This window comes from Dermacentor andersoni, chromosome 9 (genome assembly GCF_023375885.2).
Source record: "Dermacentor andersoni chromosome 9, qqDerAnde1_hic_scaffold, whole genome shotgun sequence".
In the NCBI taxonomy this organism is placed as follows: Eukaryota; Metazoa; Arthropoda; class Arachnida; order Ixodida; family Ixodidae; genus Dermacentor; species Dermacentor andersoni.
The window spans coordinates 134,420,166-134,440,872 of NC_092822.1; the positions used below are offsets into that span (position 1 = coordinate 134,420,166).

Genomic DNA, 20,707 nt, shown 5'->3' on the forward strand with positions numbered 1-20,707 from the left:
TGCGCACAGCGCGACGAAACAAAGAACTAACAGAATCGCACATGCACAATAACGCTCGCACGTGCGAAATGCGGTGGCACGACTACCCAATAAAACCCATGAGCCCCCGTGCGCAAGCGGCGCACACCACGTGACTGCTTCCAAGGTTACTTGACGTGGTTGACTGAAAACGGCTGCTTCCGCGGGAATATTGTATTTGCCTTTAGATCGTGACTGCGTTCAGCACTTTAGTAGGAATCAAGCACTCGCTCAGAGCCTGTATCACCTTTTGGTAATGGCCTTTGCCTTCAGGCGTCCCGGTCAAAATTTCGATATCCGTATTAAGCCCGAAAAATGCTTTGAGATAAACGGGTGCGAATACATAACACCTATGGGTGGGGAAGGTACGGCGTGGAAAACATCGGACTTAACCGATATTTCGAGATATGCGAGTTCGTGTTAACGAGGGTTTACTTACATCTGATTCTTACTTATTCCTGGTTTCTTTTTCACTGCTTTAGGCTTCCTCCATTCCTGAGAGCATGTTCAATTCTATCCATATTATACTTCCTTATGTCAGCTGTCTTACGCTTGTTGATTAACTTTGAAAGTTCTGCCAGTTCTATTCTAGCTGTAGGGTTAGAGGTTTTCATACATTGGCGTTTCTTGATCAGATCTTTCGTCTCCTGCAATAGCTTACTGGTACCCTGTCTAACGGAGTGGCCACCGACTTCTATTGCGCTCTCCTTAATGATGCCCATACGATTGTCGTTCATTGCTTCAACACTAAGGTCCTATTCCTGTGTTAAAGCCGAATACCTGTTCTGTAGCTTGATCCGGAATTCCTCTAGTTTCCTTCTTACTGCTAACTCATTGATTGGCTTCTTATGTACCCGTTTCTTCCGTTCCCTCCTCAAGTCTAGGCTAACTCGAGTTCTTACCATCCTATAGTCACTGCAGCGCACCTTGCCGAGCACATCCACAGCTTGTATGATGCCAGTGTTAGCGCAGAGTATGAAGTCTATTTCATTTCTAGTGTCGCCATTCGGGCTCCTCCACATCCACTTTCCCTTTTCCCGCTTGCGGAAGAAGGTATTCATTATCCGCATATTATTCTGTTCTGCAAACTCTATTAATAACTCGCCCCTGCTATTCCTAGAACCTATGCCATTTTCCCCCACTGACTTGTCCCCAGCCTGCTTCTTGACTACCCTGGCATTGAAGACGCCTACACTATAGTGTATTTTGTTTTGGCTTTACCCATCGCCGATTCCACGTCTTCATAGAGGCTTTCGACTTCCTGGTCATCATGACTGGATGTACGGGCATAGACCTGTACGACCTTCAATTTGTACCCCTTATTAGGTTTCACAACAACACCTGCCACCCTCTCGTTAATGCTATAGAATTCCTGTATGTTACCAGCCATATACTTATTAATCAGGAATCCGACTCGTCGTTCTTGTCTCTCCGCTAAGCCCCGGTGGCACAGGACGTGCCCACTTTTTTAGCACTGTATGTGCTTCTTTTGTCCTCCTAACTTCACTGAGCCCTCTTATATCCCATTTACTGCCCTCTAATTCCTCCAATAGCACTGCTAGACTCGCCTCACTAGATAACGTTCTAGCGTTAAACGTTGCCAGGTTCCGATTATAATGGTGGCCTGTCCGGAGCCAGGGATTCTTAGCACCCTCTGCTGCGTCACAGGTCTGACCGCCGCCGTGGTCAGCTGCTTCGCAGCTGCTGGGGACTGAGGGCAGGGGTTTGATTGTTGTGTTCATATGGGAGGTTTCGGCCAAGTACTGTACCAGGGTGGCCAATTTTGCTCTGGTGAGGGAGTGCGTTACCGGTTCTGGTCACCGGGATCAGGCCGCACTCCAGGCCTGTTGGTGCAATTTTATCAACCCGCAGATATCTTCTTTTTTTTTTAATCCGGTGGAAATTTGTGCGGCACCGGGATTCGCGCCACAGTCTTCTTGCACATGAGGTGGATGCTCTACCTCTACGCCACCGCTGCACCAGGGTGCAGCGGTGGCGGTAAGCAACAATTGCGCTTTTTGCAACAGCGGTAAGCAACAGTTTCGCTTGCTGTTAGATTCGAATGGATTCCATGGTATTACTGGTAGTTTTACCCATATTACCGTTAATAGTAGTACTTTATTAGATTTAGTCATAACAAATCTGGATCCAAGCGACATTGTGGGTGGCGTTCTTGCCTCACAAGTTAGCGATCACTTGCCAATTTTTTTGTTTGTTAAAACCCAGTACCCTCTGAAGACACTAAAAAACTTTCTTGCGTAGTTCGAAAAGTACAGAACATTAATCAGTATACACTCGACAATTTTAGAAATAAGCTCGTAAATATTGCCTGGGAAGTCGTCTATGACTCGAAAACATGCGATGAAGCCTATGATAATTTTCTGTGCCTGTTTAAAAAAGCTTACTTCGAATAATTTCCACTTATCCTTATTAGAAAATCAGCACGATCCTGTAAACCTTGGATAACTAATTACTGCTTGAAACTAATCAAGAAGAAGAACAAGCCTTTCAATAAATTTTTGACCACACGCAGCCCTGAGGACTGGGAACTATTTTGAAAACAAAGAAACACAACCAATACATTCCTGCGTAATGCGAAACACGCATACCTGCACAATATTTTTTCTCTAGAGAACAGTTATAAACCTGAAGCCATGTGGAAAAAAAATTTAATTAAACGATCAATCAGTACAGGGTACTAAACTGGCACGAGCTTTTAATGACATTTTTCTGAACCTAGGGAAAAGCTCCCAAAATTCTGATGCACCTATATGGTTGAAAAAACCCCAAGAGCTTTTTTCTAAACCCGACGAGCGAATCTGAAACTTTCGCAACTCTTTGTTCACTTAGAAACAGCGCAGCTCTAGACATAGATAATTTGTAAATAAAACCTGTAAATACATAGCGGATTTAATTGCACCGGTACTCACTCATATCTGTAATCTAGCCCTCTCAACCAGAACTTCAAAAAAAAAAAAAAAATGCAAATATCAAAAGTAATTGTAATTTTTAAAAGCGGAGATAAAAACAACCTCGCCAATAACCGACCGATTTCCCTTCTACCGCTGTTCTCTAAAGGTCTCAAGAAACTGTTACATTCTAGGATTTCTTCTTTCGTAGATAAATTCAATTTGATGACTGAATGTCGGTATGGTTTTCGCAAAGGTCAAACGACGGAGCATGCTCTGTTAACACAAAAAAAAATTTTTCTAAAAGCATTTGACGAAAAACAGTTTGTTATTGGAATATGTGTAGATCTTTCAAAAGCATTCGACAGTTTGAACCATGACACATTATTAGTAAAGCTTTGCGGGAACAAGGGAGTACCTTTAAAACATTTAACATCATATTTTAATTACCGGAAACAGTGCGTTTCTATCAATGGCAGCCTGTCCCCTCTGATATCGATAAATGCTGCATGCATGGACCACTCTTATTTAATTTACAGTTGCTGACTGATTTTTCGGACTCCAAAAATTCGGACATGCTCGATTATTCGGTCTGCTTCGCTGCACCGCAATTCTCCCCATAGACCATAATGTATAACAGCTGCCGACAGTTCGGACACCTTGCAACCTCTCGTGGGATTTTTCGGACACTCCTTGAGCCAACTCGATCGAGAGCACCATGCACCGACTCTGACCGGTGCATGGTTCGACTTGCTGAATGCCTTTTTTGTTTTGAACTTGCTGCTCCACGAAGTGGCACTACTGCAAATCCCCGCTCATCATCATTTCTGCCTGGTTCGCAGCTACAGCAGTTCCGGTCTCAGCTTAGTAAGCCATGTCAAGAAAATCCAGCAGTGGATTTGTTTCTTTGTTCGTGCACGACGCTGCAAGTAGGCCACCTTTTTCATTTGTGCGACTGGTGTCTGCGTGACGGCGTGGTGATGTTTGCTTTGCGTGCTGTGTCGAGGTTGCGGTGATGCAACGCGGCATACGGAAACATTGCATAAATTGTTTAATGGCGCCGACAGTGCCCGCGCAGACTGCGCTGGGGAATGCCAACAAGTGGGTGCCGGGAGGCCTAGGATTTGTCGCCTTCCGATGTGCTCCCTACTGATGTCGAAAATGTTCTGTCGAGACCTGCGCAGTGGTTGCATTAAGATTCCGGACACCGTCTCATTTGACAGTTTCACAGGTGCTGATACTGCCGTACTGACATGCGCAGAACTCGACGACGGCGAGATCATTCGTCAGGTTTCTGCTGCACCGCCGGACGACGACTCTTGAGTCGGAAGATGACGCACCATGTGTTACGCTGCCGTCGCATGCGGAGTGTGTACAAGCAGTGACTGTGCTTTCAGCTGCCTATAGTGACCGTATGACCCTCTCCGAGATTCAGGCTTATCTGATTGCGCGTAAACGAAACAGCGTGGAACGGCGCATTCACAATTTCTTCAAGCCTACTGCCGAGCCCGAATAAGTGCGTGGAAATAAAGGATTTCTTTTTTTTTATCTGCTTTTTTGGACACCTGTTCATTCGGACATTTCCGAATGAACAGGTGTCCGCAGTCCCCGTGAGATCCGAATAAGCGGTTGGCGACTGTATATGTTAATGATGTCCCTAACAGTAGCAAAACACCATCTTATATAATCTACGCGGATGACATGACTCTTCTATTTTGCGGGTCCAACATTAAAAAACTTCAGTTAAACATCAATCATTTTCTCCAAGGCCGGCAAACATGGAGTAATATGAATTCATTAAAAATCAATACAAGCAAAACTAAAGATATCCTTTTTACTCCTAAACAGTCGCCAGTAGTTCTCACAGAAAATCTTATGCTTGAAAAAATGCCTTCAGAAGTTGTTGACTCTTTCAAAACACTTGGTGTATACCGTATTTACTCGCATAATGATTGCACTTGCGTAATGATCGCACCCCTGAATTTTGTTGTCAAAATTCGTTTTTTTTTTTACTTCCCGTGTAACGATCGCACCCCGAACTTGCTGCAGCGATATGTCGTGTGCTAAGTCTAGCTAATAATGATCGCGCTTACCATGTGTCGAATGCTACTACTCTTCAAGACAAACCACGCGGTCTGCACACACCAAACGTTCTTAAGTAGATGCTTCATTTCATTACATTCATCACTTTCCGCACTTCCATGACTAAAAAAAAGCTGCAACCAAACTTGCCTTTATTATGTGTAGGCTTTATAATGGTTGTAATGGTTGTGGTCAACAACAACAAAAAAGGCGCCGTTCGATTTTTCTCATCTGCACTCGTGGGCACGCAATTAATTGCGAGCGGCAACGATAGTAGCCACGTTTACACTGATACGTTAAAAGTGTACCCTATTCATATGCTGACGCTTGTAACACAGCTAAGATATTGTTACGTAGGAAGACACCGACGAAAAGCTCTTTACAAGTATATTTACAAGGCAATATGCCGCAGGTGCCCAAGAGGCAACAGCCTGCGCTAGCTTCCAATCGTCGTCGTTGTCTTCTTACTGCTCGGCTCTTCGTCATGTGAAAGACTATCCCGTAGCACTACCCCCGGCGGCAAAAGCGCCGTCCCGGAGCGATTACAGTCACCGGCCGATTTTCCGGACTCCAAAAATTCGGACATGCCCGATTATTCGGTCAGCTTCGCGGCACCGCCGTTCTCCCCATAGACCATAATGTATAACAACTGCCGAAAGTTCGGACACCTTGCAACCTCTCGTCTGATTTTTCGGACACTCCTTGAGCCAACTCGATCGAGGGCATCATGCACAGACTCTGACCGGCGCATAGTTCGACTTGCTGAACGCCATTTTTGTTTTGAACGGAGCCTCCTTGCTGCCCCACGAAGTGGCGCTACTGGAAATCCCTGCTCATCATCATCGTTTCTGCCTGGTTCGATAGAGTGGCCGAACAGCAGTTCCGGTTTCAGCTTAGTAAGCCATGTCAAGACAATCCAGCAGCTGATTTGTTTCTTTCGCGCACGACGCTGCGAGCAGGCCGCGTTTTTCGTTTGTGCGACTGGTGTCGGCACGGTGGTGTTTGCTTTGTGTGCTGTGTCGAGGTTTCGGTGTTCCAACGAGGCATACAGAAACATCGCGTCGAGTGTCTAATGGCGCCGACAGTGCCCGCGCAGACTGCGCTGGGGAATGCCGGCAAGCGGGTGCCGGGAGGCCTAAGATTTGTCGCCTTCCGATGTGCTCCCTACAGACGCGGAAAATGTTCTGCCGAGACCTGCGCAGTGGTTGCATTGCGATTCCGGACACCGTCTCATTTGACAGTTTCACAGGTGCTGACACTGCAGTACAGTGCAGTCCACTTATAACGATATCGAGAAAGACGAAAAATATGATTGTTATAACTGATGATCGCTATATCTGGACTGCAGTTACAAAAAAAAAAAAATTTTTTTTAAATGCGTTTGCGCTCTTTACCTTTGCAGCTCTGAACTCGAATTCGCTACTTGCTCTAAAGAATAGATGATGTGTACAGTAGGCCGTGAAAAACAAGCTTTATTTCTAGCGCCAATGACCGTGTCAAGGATTAGGCACGCCGAAATAGTCCGAAATCTGCACTTGCTTTTGCGGCAGCTTCAGCTTCACAACCGCGGTGTGCATGGATTCCAGCTGCTGCGCGAACACTGGCGGCAATCCTTTAGCATGCATAAAATCAATTAAGGAGTCGATCGACGACAGTGCACTTTGCGTGGACATCGCGGTCGGGGTCAAGGAGCCACTGTCGATCTCGTTGTCACTGCCGCTGATGCCGTCACCACCGTCGCACAACTTTGCGTCTGTCAAGACAGCACATCTTCGGCAATCGCCTCGTCGGTGACCTCATCGCAGAACGAGGCAGCACTGTCTGCAGTCAAAAACTCCTCCTTCGACACACCACCTGTGTCACCAGTAGGAACGAGCTCCCAGAGCTCGGTTATGTCAGCGAATTCCACCGGGTCGGTCTCAGCGGGTTGGGGAAGTTCGTCCTTACGCACAAAGCCCGCCTTCTTGAAGCAATTGGTGATGAACCACTGGTAAAGCGCCTCTTCAACATCGGCGTACAAAGGGTCTCTAACCCCTTTTCCGCTGATCGGAATGGCCGCTGATAGCTCCTGCCTTCACAATCGCGGTGCTCCCGGTTTTCAAGATGGTTGATATCGTTAACTGAACGAGCTCATACTTCTTCACGAGGGCGCTCACCTTGAAGCCGCATCGAGAGTCCTGCAAAATATCAATCTTCGTGTCAAACGACACAGCTTTGCGCTTTGTCGGCGCCATCTTCGAACTGGGTTGAACCGTTTGTTGCACGCTGCTTCGGTGGCGTCAGCCTGCTATCGCGAGAGAGACGCGGGACGGGCGCCACCGCGCCGCTTTGCTTGTCGCTTCTTTTTTTCTTTCTCTCTCTATCGGAGTGACTGTGGCTGATGCGCATGAAGCAGCTAGCGCCATCTTGTGGCGCGCTGCGCGGGCGGGGCGAGACGCGCTGCGCGGTAATGGCGGCAGATACGAACTTACGGAGGTAAACATCGCCTCGTTTCGACATCGTTCGTTTCAGGGAACTAAGCAACGCAAACGTTACGATTATTTGGCACGGAAAACACCGTCCAGACTGCAAAATTTTGATCGTTATATCCGATATGCGGTGAATAACCTATCGTTATAAATGGTTTTTTTCCCCATAGACCTAATGCATAAAATGACACTCTCATGTCGACCCATCGTTATAACCGATATATCGTTATATGTGGTATCGTTATAAGTGGACTGCACTGTACTGACATGCACAGAACTCGACGACTGCGAGATCATTCGTCAGGTTTCTGCTGCACCCATTCTCTATGCTGCACCGCCGGACGATGACTCCGAGTCGGAAGATGACGCACCATGTGCTACGCTGCCGTCGCATACGGAGCGTGCACAAGCAGTGACTGTGCTTTCAGCCGCCTATAGTGACCGTGCGACCCTCTCCGAGATTCAGGCTTATCTGATTGCGCGTAAACGGAACAGCGTGCAACGGCGCACTCACGATTTCTTCAAGCCTAATGCCGAGCCCGAATAAGTGCGTGGAAATAAAGGATTTCATTTTTTTTTCTTAATGTGCTTTTTCGGACACCTGTTTATTCGGACATTTCCGCAGTACCAGTGAGGTCCGAATAAACGGTCGGCAACTGTAAAGGCCGGACTCTGAAGCAGTGTAGTAGGTCTTGAGTCTACTGACGTGCACGACATCACTAGATGCCAGAGTAGATGTCGAGGTTGAGCTTACAGGAGCAATTTCGTACGTCACAGGCGTCACCTGGCGCAGCACGCGGTAGAGCCCTGTGTATCGCGAAAGGAGCTTTTCTGAAAGTCCGACGTGACGAGAGGGCGACCGCAGGAGCATGAGTGCACCAGGCGAAAACTGTACGTCACGGTGGCGGGCGTTGTACTGACGCTGCTGCGTGGTTTGCGAGTCCGTCAGTCCAGCACGGGCAAGCTGGCGTGCATGGTCGGCGAGGGCGATGGTGTCGCGCGCATACTCGGTTGTTGAGGTCGCAGCAGGAGGAAGCACCGTGTCAAGGGGCAAGGTCGGTTCGCGACCGTAGAGTAGATAAAATGGAGAAATTCCGGCGGTGTCGTGCCGGGAAGAATGTAAGGAAGGGCACCGTCCCAGTCGTGGTGGTCCTTTGAAACGTGTTTGGACAGCATGTCTGTAAGAGTACGGTTTAACCGCTCTGTCAGGCCATTGGTTTGAGGATGGTTTGAGGTAGTCAGCTTGTGTTGAATAGAGCAGGAACGCACAATGTCGGTGATAACTTTCGAGAGGAAGTTACGACCACGGTCAGTAAGCAGCTGTCGCGGGGCGCCATGCACTAAGATAATGCCACGCAAGAGAAAGTCCGCGAGGTCAGTGGCGCAACTGGTAGGGAGAGCCCACGTGATAGCGTATCGGGTGGCGTAATCAGTTGCGACGGCTACCCATTTTTTCCCAGAGGATGACGTGGGAAAGGGAACGAGGAGGTCTAATCCAACACGAAAGAACGGTTCCACAGGGACGGTGATCGGCTGGAGATGACCGGAAGGTAGCACCTGAGGTGTTTTCCGACGCTGGCAGGGATCACAGGCAGCAGCATAGCGTCGGACGGAGCGAGCGAGACCAGGCCAACAGAAGCGGCGGCGGACGCGGTCGTATGTGCAGGTTACCCCAAGATGTCCTGCAGTGGGTGCGTCATGCATCTCAAAGAGCACAGTCTGTCGTAGATGTTTTGGCACGACAAGAAGAAGATCAGGACCATCAGGGAGGAAGTTCCTTCGGTACAGAATGCCGCCCTGGAGGACATATCGGTGAACGGATGCGTGTCGGTAGGTGTAGAGCGCAGACGCTCGATGAGTACTCGCAGCGATAGGTCTCCGTACTGCTCATCGGCGATGTTAGCGAAGGCAGACACAGAGAAAATGCCGTCGGCGGTACTACTGTCGGCGTCGTCAGGCTCGTATACTGGGTAGCGAGACAGGCAGTCAGCGTCCTCGTCTAGTCGGCCAGATTTGTAGGTGACAGAGAACGAATATTCTTGGAGGCGTAAGGCCCAGCGACCAAGTCTTCCTTTAGGGTCTTTCAATGAGCATAACCAGCAAAGCGCGTGATGGTCTGTGACAACGGAAAAGGGTCGGCCATATAAGTATAGGCGGAACTTCGCAACCGCCCAAACTAGGGCCAGACACTCACGCTCAGTGATGGAATAGTTGCGCTCCGCGGGCGAGAGGAGCCTGCTGGCGTAAGCGATAACACGGTCGTGGCCACGCTGGCGTTGTGCCAGTACTGCGCCAATTCCGTGACCGCTGGCATCAGTACGGACTTCGGTAGGCGCAGAAGGATCGAAATGGGCCAGAACGGGAGGCGTTGTGAGAAGGTCAATTAGAAACAAGAATGCAGAGGCCTCGTTATCGCCCCACTAAAAAGGGGCGTCTTTTTTCAAAAGCTCGCTTAGTGGTCGTGCTATGGCCGCGAAAATTTTCACGAAACGGCGGAAGTACGAGCAAAGGCCGATGAAGCTGCGCACATCCTTGACACACTTTGGAACAGGGAAGTGCGTAACAGCATGGATCTTGCCTGGGTCTGGTTGCACTCCGTTCGCGTCAATGAGATGTCCAACGACGGTAATCTAGCGACGGCCGAATTGGCACTTCGATGCGTTTAGTTGCAGACCGGCTCGCCGAAAAACGTCCAGGACTGCTGAGAGGCGCTCGAGGTGCGTAGCGAACGTTGGGGAGAACACGATGACGTCGTCCAAGTAGCATAGGCACGTGGACCCCTTGAAACCGTGAAGAAGGGAGTCCATCATGGGTTCAAAAGTGGCAGGAGCGTTACATAGACCGAACGGCATCACTTTGAAGACCATCGGGTGTTACAAAGGCAGTCTTCTCGCGGTCGAGATCGTCCACAACAATCTGCCAGTAGCCGGAGCGAAGGTCAATAGAGGAGAAATAGCGAGCACCGTGGAGGCAGTCAAGGGCGTCATCAATCCGAGGTAGGGGATACACGTCCTTTTTGGTAACCCTGCTAAGGTGCCGATAATCCACGCAAAAGCGCCATGAGCCATTCTTCTTTTTTACCAGCACAACAGGTGACGCCCATGGACTACATGATGGTTCAATAATGTTCTTGGCAAGCATTTTGCGAACTTCGGCGTGAATAACTTGACGCTCAGCCGGTGATACTCGATATGGGCGGCGATGAATAGGAGAGGCATCGCCGGTATTAATGCGATGTTTAACAGCTGTTGTTTGGGCCAAAAGGACGATCGTTAAAGTAAAAAATATCTTGGTAAGAAATCAGAACGCGGTAGAGCGCACGAGCGTGCTCGGACGGCATGTCGGGTGCAATCATTTTCTGTAAGTTGGCGATGGTACAAGTTGCCGACTGCGATGGTAGAGGAGGATCGGCTGAATTGTCGTCTACTGAAATCGATGCTACAGAGTGATCTTCGAATGAGCAAAGTTGGGCCAGAGACATCCCGCGTGGCAGCACTTGTGTCGTCAAGCCAAAATTGACCACTGGCAGGCAGACGCAATTCGCCGTAATAGATAAAACTGTAAGAGGTACTGTGATCCCGTGTGTGAGGAGGACGTCTTGCATAGGAGCCGCCATGTAGTGACCGTCGGGGACTGGTGGGGATGACACGAAGTCAACGTAAGTCAGTGCCGAAGGTGGCAAGCGAACAAAGTCGACGGAACTGAGGCGAGTAGTGTGTTGTTCAGCGGGATCCAGAACAGGCAGGTCGAGGCGGAGAGTACTGGTGGAGCAATCGATGAGAGCAGAATGTGTGGAGAGGAAGTCTAAGCCGAGGATGATGTCGTGGGGACAGTGAGCGATGACTGTGAATAGCACGATTGTTGAGCGATCGGCGAAGGAGACGCGAGCGGTACACATACCAATTACGGGGGCTGTTCCGCCATCGGCGACACGGACAACAGGCGTCGTGGCGGGCGTGATAATTTTCTTGAGCCGGTTACGAAGGTCAGCGCTCATTACGGACAAATGCGCCCCAGTGTCTATGAGTGCAGACACAGAAACACCATCGAATTGCACGTCAAAAAGGTTCAAATGAGTGGGCAACGTCAGTAGAGGATTTGGCGGCGTAGGGAGCAATGCAGCGTCACCTCGAGGCGCTGCATCGTCTAGTTTTCCGGCTGGGAGCGGCGTCCGAAGGGAGTCGGCGAATAGGAGCGACGGGGCTGGGGAGATCGAGATTGTCGTCGTTGGGGCGAAGGCGAACGAGAATAGGGGCGGTTCGGCGCAGGAGAATCGGTGGCAGCATTATCTGAGCGGGCAGCATAGGGACGAGAAAGGCCACCTGGGCGGCGAGAGTAGGCAGTATATGTAGACTGGTTCGGGGAACTCCAGCGACTGCGACAGTGCCGAGAAATGTGCCCAATTCGATGGCAGTGAAAGCAAATTGGCTTGTTGTCTGCAGTGCGCCATTCAGAGGGGTTGCGGAAACGTGGTGGGTAAGAAGGTGCGGGACGGGGCGGAATCGAAGAAGCCGGTTGGGTATCAGGGCGATGGGCCGAGCAGATGGTGTGAAGGCCCATGTTTTCGAACTCCTGGCGGACAACTGCCTGGATCAGGGTAACCGTGACTGCAGGTGCGTTGGTGGGGCTGGAGTCGAAGGCAGCCGGATAGGCGGCCTCAATCTCACGCCGGACGATCTTGGTAATATCGCCAGTGTTGTTGGGACGAGGAGCGTCGGCACAGGAAGATGTCGCTAAACTGCTGGTCGAAACGTCGGCTTTTAGTGAGTTCCAGGCGGCGGCACTCTTTTATAACAGCATCCACTGTCGTGACGTTGTTGAATACGAGCAAGTTGAAGGCGTCATCGGCAATGCCTTTGAGGATGTGGGATACCTTGTCTGACTCAGTCATGTGTGCGTCAACTTTGCGGCACAGAGCCAAGACGTCCTGAATGTACGTGACGTAGGGCTCCGTTGACGTCTGCACACGACCGGAAAGCGCCTCCTGCGTGGCAAGTTGTTGACTGTAGGGGTTGCCGAACAAGTCTCGGAGCTTTTGCTTAAGCGAATCCCAACTGGTGAGCTATCTTCGTGCGTCCGATACCAAACTCAAGGTGTGCCACCGAGGTAAAAGACTACGTTGGCGAGCATGATAGTAGGGTCCCACCGGTTATTGCGGCTGACGTGTTCGTACAGGCTGATCCAGTCCTCGACGTCTTCCCCATCTTTTGGCAAGAATATGCCAGGATCACGAGGAGCGGGGAGAGTGATGTAGGTCGTCGAAGTGGCAGCAGGTGTCGGAGCCAGCGGGGTTGAGTTGTTGTCGCCGGGAGCCATGATGGAAGGCTCGATGTACCGTCCACTGCGAAGCTTCGTGAGGAGGTACAGGGAACGTCCACCTCCACCAGATATGTTACGTAGGAAGACACCGACGAAAAGCTATTTACAAGTATATTTACAAGGCAATACACCGCAGGTGCCCAAGAGGCAACAGCCCGCGCTAGCTTCCAATCGTCGTCGTCGTCGTCTTCTTACTGCTCGGCTCTTCGTCATTGGAAAGACTATCCCGTAGCAATATTCACCCACCCTTAGTGGAAACGTGCCGTATTAGGATAGTAGTGAAGGCAGATGCCGCAGATTCCACAGCATGTCGACCATGTGTATCTATGTCACTGGCAGCTAAGTGCGCCTATCTGTTTCTGTCCCCTCAAAGTGGACATGACTACGTTTGCCGCAAACTTGCCGATATTAACAATATTATTCATTACTGATACGGAAGAAACTGTTTCAATGCACGTAATGTACTCACGAGAAGAAAAAAGAAAATCGCGTTCGGCGCATTCGGCTTGCTCTGCCGGCCACTATTTTTGTTTTGGTGTCCCGCAGCAAAGGCGGGACGAAAAAAATCTGTTTTTTCTTTTCGCGGGAAATTTAACCCGCGTAATGATCGCACCCCTGATTTTGCGTCAATTTTTCTGACAAAAAAGTGTGATCATTATGCAAGTAAATACGGTACTTCCATAAGCATATATGTCCTGGGACACGCATATTAAACACATTATTACCAAACTTTTGAAGAGTGTCGGCATTTTGGCTAAATTGCATTTTTTTGTACCACCCAATATTAAATGACTGATTTAGAACGCATTATTTTAGCCCAGCTTAAGCTACTGCTTCCTTGTATGGGGCAAAACTACATCATCCAATTTACAACAATTGTGTGTACTTGAGAAAAAAGCCCTTAGACACGTAGCTGGGGTGCCCTTCAATGCACATACAAAACAGCTTTTCAAGCAGCTTACATTTAATGTAGTACCTGTTCGTAATTTATATTCATATAATAAGGCCATACAATGTAAACATAGCATGAATACTAGGGAAGACATTATAACGCCGTTATCGCACTTGAAGACTGGAACACCTACATACAACACACACACCAAAGAGTACTAAAAAGTCCCGTTTTGTCGAACTAAATATGGAGAACAAATGCTTCAATACAGCATACCTGTACTTCTAAATTTTCTTCATGAACGAGAGATCGATGTCATAACTGCCAGCAAGAACACACTGCGCTCAATTTTTATGACGCATTCTATGTGGATGACGTTATGACGTTCTACGTGGATGTGCTTGTCTGAAAACTAATGTGCATTTTATTATAGGCATTTGATTTTATGCATACAACCCTGCGATTCTCTGTATTTTTTCTGTATGTTTTTTTTCCTTTTTCCTACGGAAAATATGTGAAATAGTAGTCCGTGCCTGAAATTTTGATATTGAAAAGTATGCTGTTTTTGTTTTTAACGCTTCTTGTGCTCATATTATGTTTGAAATGTTAGTGTCACTGGTTTATCCTACTATATGCCTTGTAAAGGGGGTCCGAACCTCTGTCAAGTGAATTCACTTTCACTTTTTAGTTTGGGCTTTCCCCCTTCAATATGGAAATAAATTTAATTCAATTCAAATAAAACTTGCTACAAAATACTCTGTCATTAATAAAGGGAAAACGAGACATCCACGCAAACGTAGCTGAGTGCTACAAAGGAAACTCATATGGTTTCCTCGAAAGGAAGCACTTCGACTTCGCCTGCCATCTGCTAGCCGCCTGGTTAGCTCTGATGGCAGCGCGGTTGCCTGGGAAAGGTGGTGGTCCCGGGTTCGAGACCCGGACCCAGGACAAATTTTTCTTCCACTGCGAAACTTTTCTTTCGAGCAACCCGTATGGGTTTCCTTTGTAGCACTTAGCTACGTTCACGTGGATGTCTCATTTTCCCTTTATTAATTACTTCCCTCCATTTGTGGGTTTCTGCAGAACTATTACGTGAAAACACTCTGTCGTTCCACTTCAGTTTTGAAAAACACACATTATTTAAATTGCAGTACGAAAATAACTCTTTGTGAACCACAGAGGCTTGGCTAACTAAATTTTGGCTGTATAATGTGCCTTTTTGCCTGCCACAGACTTTTTTTCCCTTCCCAGTGATTTCGTGACTGTAGGACTCAGCGTTACCACTTAGATAAGCCTATCCAAGAATGTGCCTTCACTTGTGCTACCTTCTGTTTGTCCTCCTCGGAGCGTGCGTCGCTGCGGACATTGGCCCAGGGCAGGTCACTGGGCCACCAGAGGGGTCTGGTCGACTCCTTGCCCCAGCCTGGCTTGCCCCGCCCAGTGGAGTACTTGAGCATAAGGGGGATGAACGCCCGCAGCTGTGCCTGCACACAACAGACACACCGGGCTATAACAGCAACCCACCACAGGTGCCTAGAACGCACCAATGAGAGCCCAGCACAGCACTCGCAGCTGCTGCACTTGTTTCTTTCATTCCGAGGGGGGGGGGGCAGACAAGGCGAAAGGGCAGTTAAATTGTTTTGAGAGTTGCACAAAGCCCTGACACAATAATCACAAGCTGACAAATCTAAAAAAAAAAAAAAGAAAAGTTACAAATATTTAGGTCATGTACTTGCCAAGATAGGAAAGCTTTCATGTTGGCGAACATCCTATCTTCGAAGTGCTGTTATTCAGATACAGTCGCCGACTGATTTTCCGCACTCCAAAAATTTGGACATGCTCGATTATTCGGTCTGCTTCGCGGGACCACCATTCTCCCCATACACCATAATGTATAATAACTGCCGAAAGTTCAGACACCTTGCAACCTCTCATCCGATTTTTCGGACACTCCTTGAGCCAACTCGATCGAGAGCACCATGCACCGACTCTGACCGGTGCATGGTTCGACTTACTGAACGCCATTTTTGTTTCGAATGGAGCCTCCTTGCTGCTCCACGAAGTGGCACTACTGCAAATCCCCGCTCAACATCATTGTTTCTGCCCAGTTCGATAGAGTGGCTCTACAGCAGTTCCGGTTTCAGCTTAGTGAGCCATGTCAAGACAATCCAGCAGTTGATTTGTTTCTTCGCGCACGACGCTGCGAGTAGGCCACGTTTTTCGTTTGTGCGACTGATGTCGGCGTGGTAGTGTTTGCTTTGTGTGCTGTGTCGAGGTTATGGTGATCCAACGCGGCATACGAAAAACATCGCGTCAAGTGTCTAATGGCGCCGACAGCGCCCGCGCAGACTGCACTGGGGAATGCCAGCAAGTGGGTGCCGGGACGCCTAAGATTTGTTGCCTTCCGATGTGCTCCCTACTGATGCGGAAAACATTCTGCAGAGACCTGCGCAGTGGTTGCATTGCGATTCCGGACACCGTCTCATTTGACAGTTTCAGAGGTGCTGACACTGCTGTACTGACATCCGCAGAACTCGACAACGGCGAGATCATTTGTCAGGTTTCTGCTGCCCCGCCGGACGATGACTCTCGAGTCGGAAGATGACGCACCATGTGTTACGCTGCCGTCGGATGCGGAACGTGTACAAGCAGTGACTGTGCTTTCTGCCGCCTATAGTGACCATACGACCCTCTTTGAGATTCAGGCTTATCTGATTGCGCGTAAACGGAACAGCGTGCAACAGCGCATTCATGATTTCTTCAAGCCTACTGCCGAGCCCGAATAAGTGCATGGAAATAAAGGATTTCATTCTTTTTTTTCTTAATCTGCTTTTTCGGACACCTGTTTATTTGGACATTTCCGCAATCCCCATGAGGTCCGAATAAACGGCGACTGTATTTCCATGCAAAAATGAAAGTTGTTTAACATTTTCATTTTTTATTTTTACAATGCCAACAATGCAGAAAATTAATTCCCATACGTATGTTCACGGTTGTGATTCAGCCTACTTGCAATTATTGGCCCAATGTGTCACGTGTCTCAATGCTACGATGTGCAGGTGTCGCATGTGAGCTTGTGTGCATGATCCTGGCGGACCTCCGCCTGCCCGTGTCTTTTATTCTGTTGCAGATCAATGATGTTTGTCTACGCACGAGCTTACTCTGTTTCATCGAGCAAGCACACAGTTGAACTTGACAGGCACACTTGCTTATTTGTCTGCCGATAGCTCACGGACCTAGACACAAGTTCTACAGCTCTCAGTCTTGCCCACGATCTCTGACCCATCAGCAATGGACCACTTAATAAGTGGCAAACTTCTCACGACAGCTTGCTGCCGTCCACCATCATGGCAGCGAGCGGCTAATTTTTATTTACAGCGACACTACCTTGGTAGTTGTTTGATCTCACCAGTGCTGCTTCACCAGACGTTGGTAACGAACGTTATGCTTTGACATCAAGTTGAAACATCTTTATTTGCAGCAGCCCTACAGGTCTCAGAAAGCTAAGAAACCACATCACTAATGAAAGCGAGAGTGTAGGGCACAGCCTGAACATCACTTAGGCAATATTCTTCCGACAATGTGCACGTGGGTCATGTCCTAAAAGCAGAGTGAGACACCATACGTGTCTCTACACTGAATACGTCGAAGTAAACCAACGAAATAATCTCTGACACTGCACCAGAAATGCTGTCAGCAGGAATCGCATGCTACGTTTGTCACCAAGGAGAACACGATGTGGTTATGGTGCAGTTGCAGTGCCAACCGATGCCGGAATGCGATGCCGGAATGCGATGCCGGCACAGCAAAATGGGCGAAACTTTACCATGGCCACGGTCCGGCCGTGACTTAGAAGCACTTTGTGCCGAGCCTCTGCTACTTTCCATCCTTTACTAGAAATGGCGGTAATTGTGTGTTCGCTCCAAGGTAGCACGTAGTCTGACGTTTCCAGCAAGCCAAGCAGCGGCCAGCGAAGTCAGATATGTTATGCCGGTGAGGCTAAGAACACTGAAATTTTGCCCTCTGTATAATTCGGTGCATTAACCTGGCCTGCAACGTCCCAGCTATCAGTTGTGGCAGCGCACGGGCACCAGAACCTGGAGCGCCCAGGCACAAGCTCGGCATGCTCACTCGAGTGAACCCGAGCTGTAGGCCGGCATGCTGCCAAGCTACAACGTTGTACCCTCCGGTCCAGCGGTTGTGAAATAGGACATATTCTATTCCTGCGCCAGCCATGCAAAAACTCGTCGAATGCTGGCAGTCACTAGACTGTAGAGCCTCAAATATACAGAAACATAGTATAACAACGCCGTGCTTGTCTGCATTTCACGCGACTATATGTAAGGTCTCCATATCTATACTTGCACCTTTCGCTTGGTCACCCCAATGCGCTCTTCGGCTCTGAGCAGTGACAAAACGCATCGAGGCTCTGTTCATTAAATGTACACAGCCGAATAGAGAAAACTGGTCTGACCTCGAGAAGAAGGCTTGAAAAATACAACAGCACTTCAAAAGTTGGGCTCATCATCCATCTTTTTTGCATATGTGTGCTTGGCGAGTTTCCCTTTGGAAATGGTTAACTTCTTGCTCTTGAAAAGTACTGCAATATATTTGACTGCATGTGAGGCTTTTTTCTTAGTTATTACATTGCAAAATGTTTGGAATTACACTCGAACCCGACTATATTGAACCCGTTTACATCGAATTATTCCATATACTGAACAATTTCTGGACACGGTATAGTTATATTGAGTATATATAGCAAAAATTACGCTTATATAGAACAAAAATAGCCGCAACTTCCAATATATCGAACATCAAGCAGCGGGAAAGTACCCCCAGAAGTTGGTATTGAGCACAAGTGAAAGTGGGCACAATGAGGGAAGCAACGACGGTCCTTAGCCCACATCCTCCGAAGTGATTGGTGTGCTCGCACTAGTTCGGTGCTTCTGCACGAATGCGGAAGGTTGCGGCCTCAGCTGCTCCGACTCCTTAGACAATGTAGAGAAGGGCGTGCGTTGCAGGCAGTGAAATTGCCTAAGAAGAAGAAAATGCAGGACTATTTCATGCGAAACTAAGCTAGTTTCATCACTAAAGTGATTGTATAAATGTTATGTGCTTTTATGACATCCAATTATTTAGCAGGCTCATATCGAATTATGCTTTATATCGAACTGATAGGCATTTTTTTGCGAGTTTGATATAGCAGAGTTCGACTGTAGTGGTTCCTCGGCTTTTTATTCTCCGCTGAGCTACAGGCCAATAATTTTGACTGGTATAGGCTGAGCAAAATTGCTGGCAAAGAAAAATTGTGTTTCTAAACTCCAGCCTGTATCAGTGTGTGCATCTCTACTTGTATTTGTTAGTGTGCAACATCATTGGGCCATGAAAGTAATGGCTATTAAGTGGTAACCATTGTGGTTTACACCACCAGACCTTGAGACATTGAAGTGTGTTGAGTGCTTGTGTTTACTTTTCTAGATGGTGCACCATATTTATTATTTTCAATTACAAGATGGTGCGCTATTTAGAACCCTCGAATCTAAGGCAACCCTACAATTTGGCATATGATTATTTTAAAAAAGCTATCGGCCTAGATTTGAATAAGTACGGTACTGATGGTAAACCATAAAAAGAAGTGCGTCATGTACTTTGCCCGTGCTGTGTCAGTGCGTTGTACAGGCTTTTGTGGAATGCAGACAAGGCCAACTCAGTTCATTACTGAATAATGGCATTGATCTTTAGTGCCAGTACATATTTTAGGGTACTTGAGCCACTTTCTGGCATCCATGTCCTTCTCTATCTATGCCTATAACCGTTTTCCTGCCAATTGCCAGGTCACTGGGTAGTCCACAGTCTAATGGGTAGAGCATTGGGCTGCTGTACTTAAGAAACCAGGTTTGAACGTAACCGCTGGTCCGAGTATGGGGCACTGGGTGAGTGCTGCTCCTTAATGAGCCCCTTTGGGACACCTACTTGGGTCAGTGGGTACACGCAACTGGGTAAAAAATAAATAAAAAAGAAATGAGGAGTGGCACTTTTAAATGACAAAGAAAGATCCACAAAAATTTCCTCTGTGGTGGCCGCAGACCCAACCCGCATCACATTCAGCCATGCACCGTGCAAGGCGGCGCTAGATGGTGCAGCCTGATGCACGGCTCATACACGACGCATTTCAGCAGTGGCAAGACGGCATGTCACCACACTGCTCCGATGCAAGTTGCACTAACCTTGACATTCCTAGCGAGTCGAGTTCTACCGTAATTTTGGTCACCTGAGTCATCTTCTCGACCGGTGTGGGAATGCCGTCGACGACGAGGGGAGGCAGCTCGTGCAGCGTTGGGTCGTCCTGAGCTTGCGGTGGGGCCTGCTGCGCTAGTGCTGCCTCAAGCTCCCCAACCAGGACGCCCCGGCAAGCACGCACCACAGTCTCCAGCGGGTGGGCTCCGAACACCTGACAAACAATCGTACAGTTCAGGCAACTCCATTATACGGCATACAGCTAACATCAATGTAACAAAGTACTGTAGGGGTGTGCAAATATCGAATAGTAGATTTGGAATCGAATACTGAATCCAATATCAGAATGCATGTACCAAAGTGCATGGCTTGTAGCAGATTTGGCCCTTGCTGCTACGTGCTCTCCATTCATGCCAGAGGAAAACGCAAGTCATACGAACGCAAGAAGGAATTCTTTACAAAATGAAAACTTTAAAAAAAAAAAAGTGCAGCACATCCACTCTCAAACATCTGGCTGCCGCTCTGACCACTGTCGCCTATCTCCGTCCTATGGGAGGCACACGGGCACCGCGCAGGACGTGTCAGTGATGCCGCATTTGCTGCCACTGTACAAGCTACAGCATTACCTGTACTTCTCATCTTAAAAAAAAAAAAAAAGAAGAAGAGACACCACCAATTGCCTATGTTGATGATGCAGTTCAAAAGTTCAGCTGCTGCCTCTCCAACATTTCAAGCGGCATACTGGCAGTGCGGTGTGCAGGCTCAGCCAATTGCGCAAA

At 48.3% G+C, this 20,707-nt stretch overlaps 1 protein-coding gene across 6 annotated transcripts in view; it reads right to left on the reverse strand.

Moving 5' to 3' along the window:
• LOC126529766 (DNA-binding protein P3A2-like) overlaps positions 1 to 20,707 on the reverse strand; it is a 169,667-nt gene that overhangs the window by 57,081 nt on the left and 91,879 nt on the right. For all 6 annotated transcript variants that reach the window (XM_050177275.3, XM_055070003.2, XM_055070004.2 and 3 more), the window contains 2 exons: positions 19,963 to 20,142; positions 15,014 to 15,172 (listed from right to left, as the gene is read on the reverse strand). In XM_050177275.3, the coding sequence (XP_050033232.1) occupies positions 15,014 to 15,172; positions 19,963 to 20,142 (339 nt within the window). The remainder of the gene's footprint in view (positions 1 to 15,013; positions 15,173 to 19,962; positions 20,143 to 20,707) is intronic.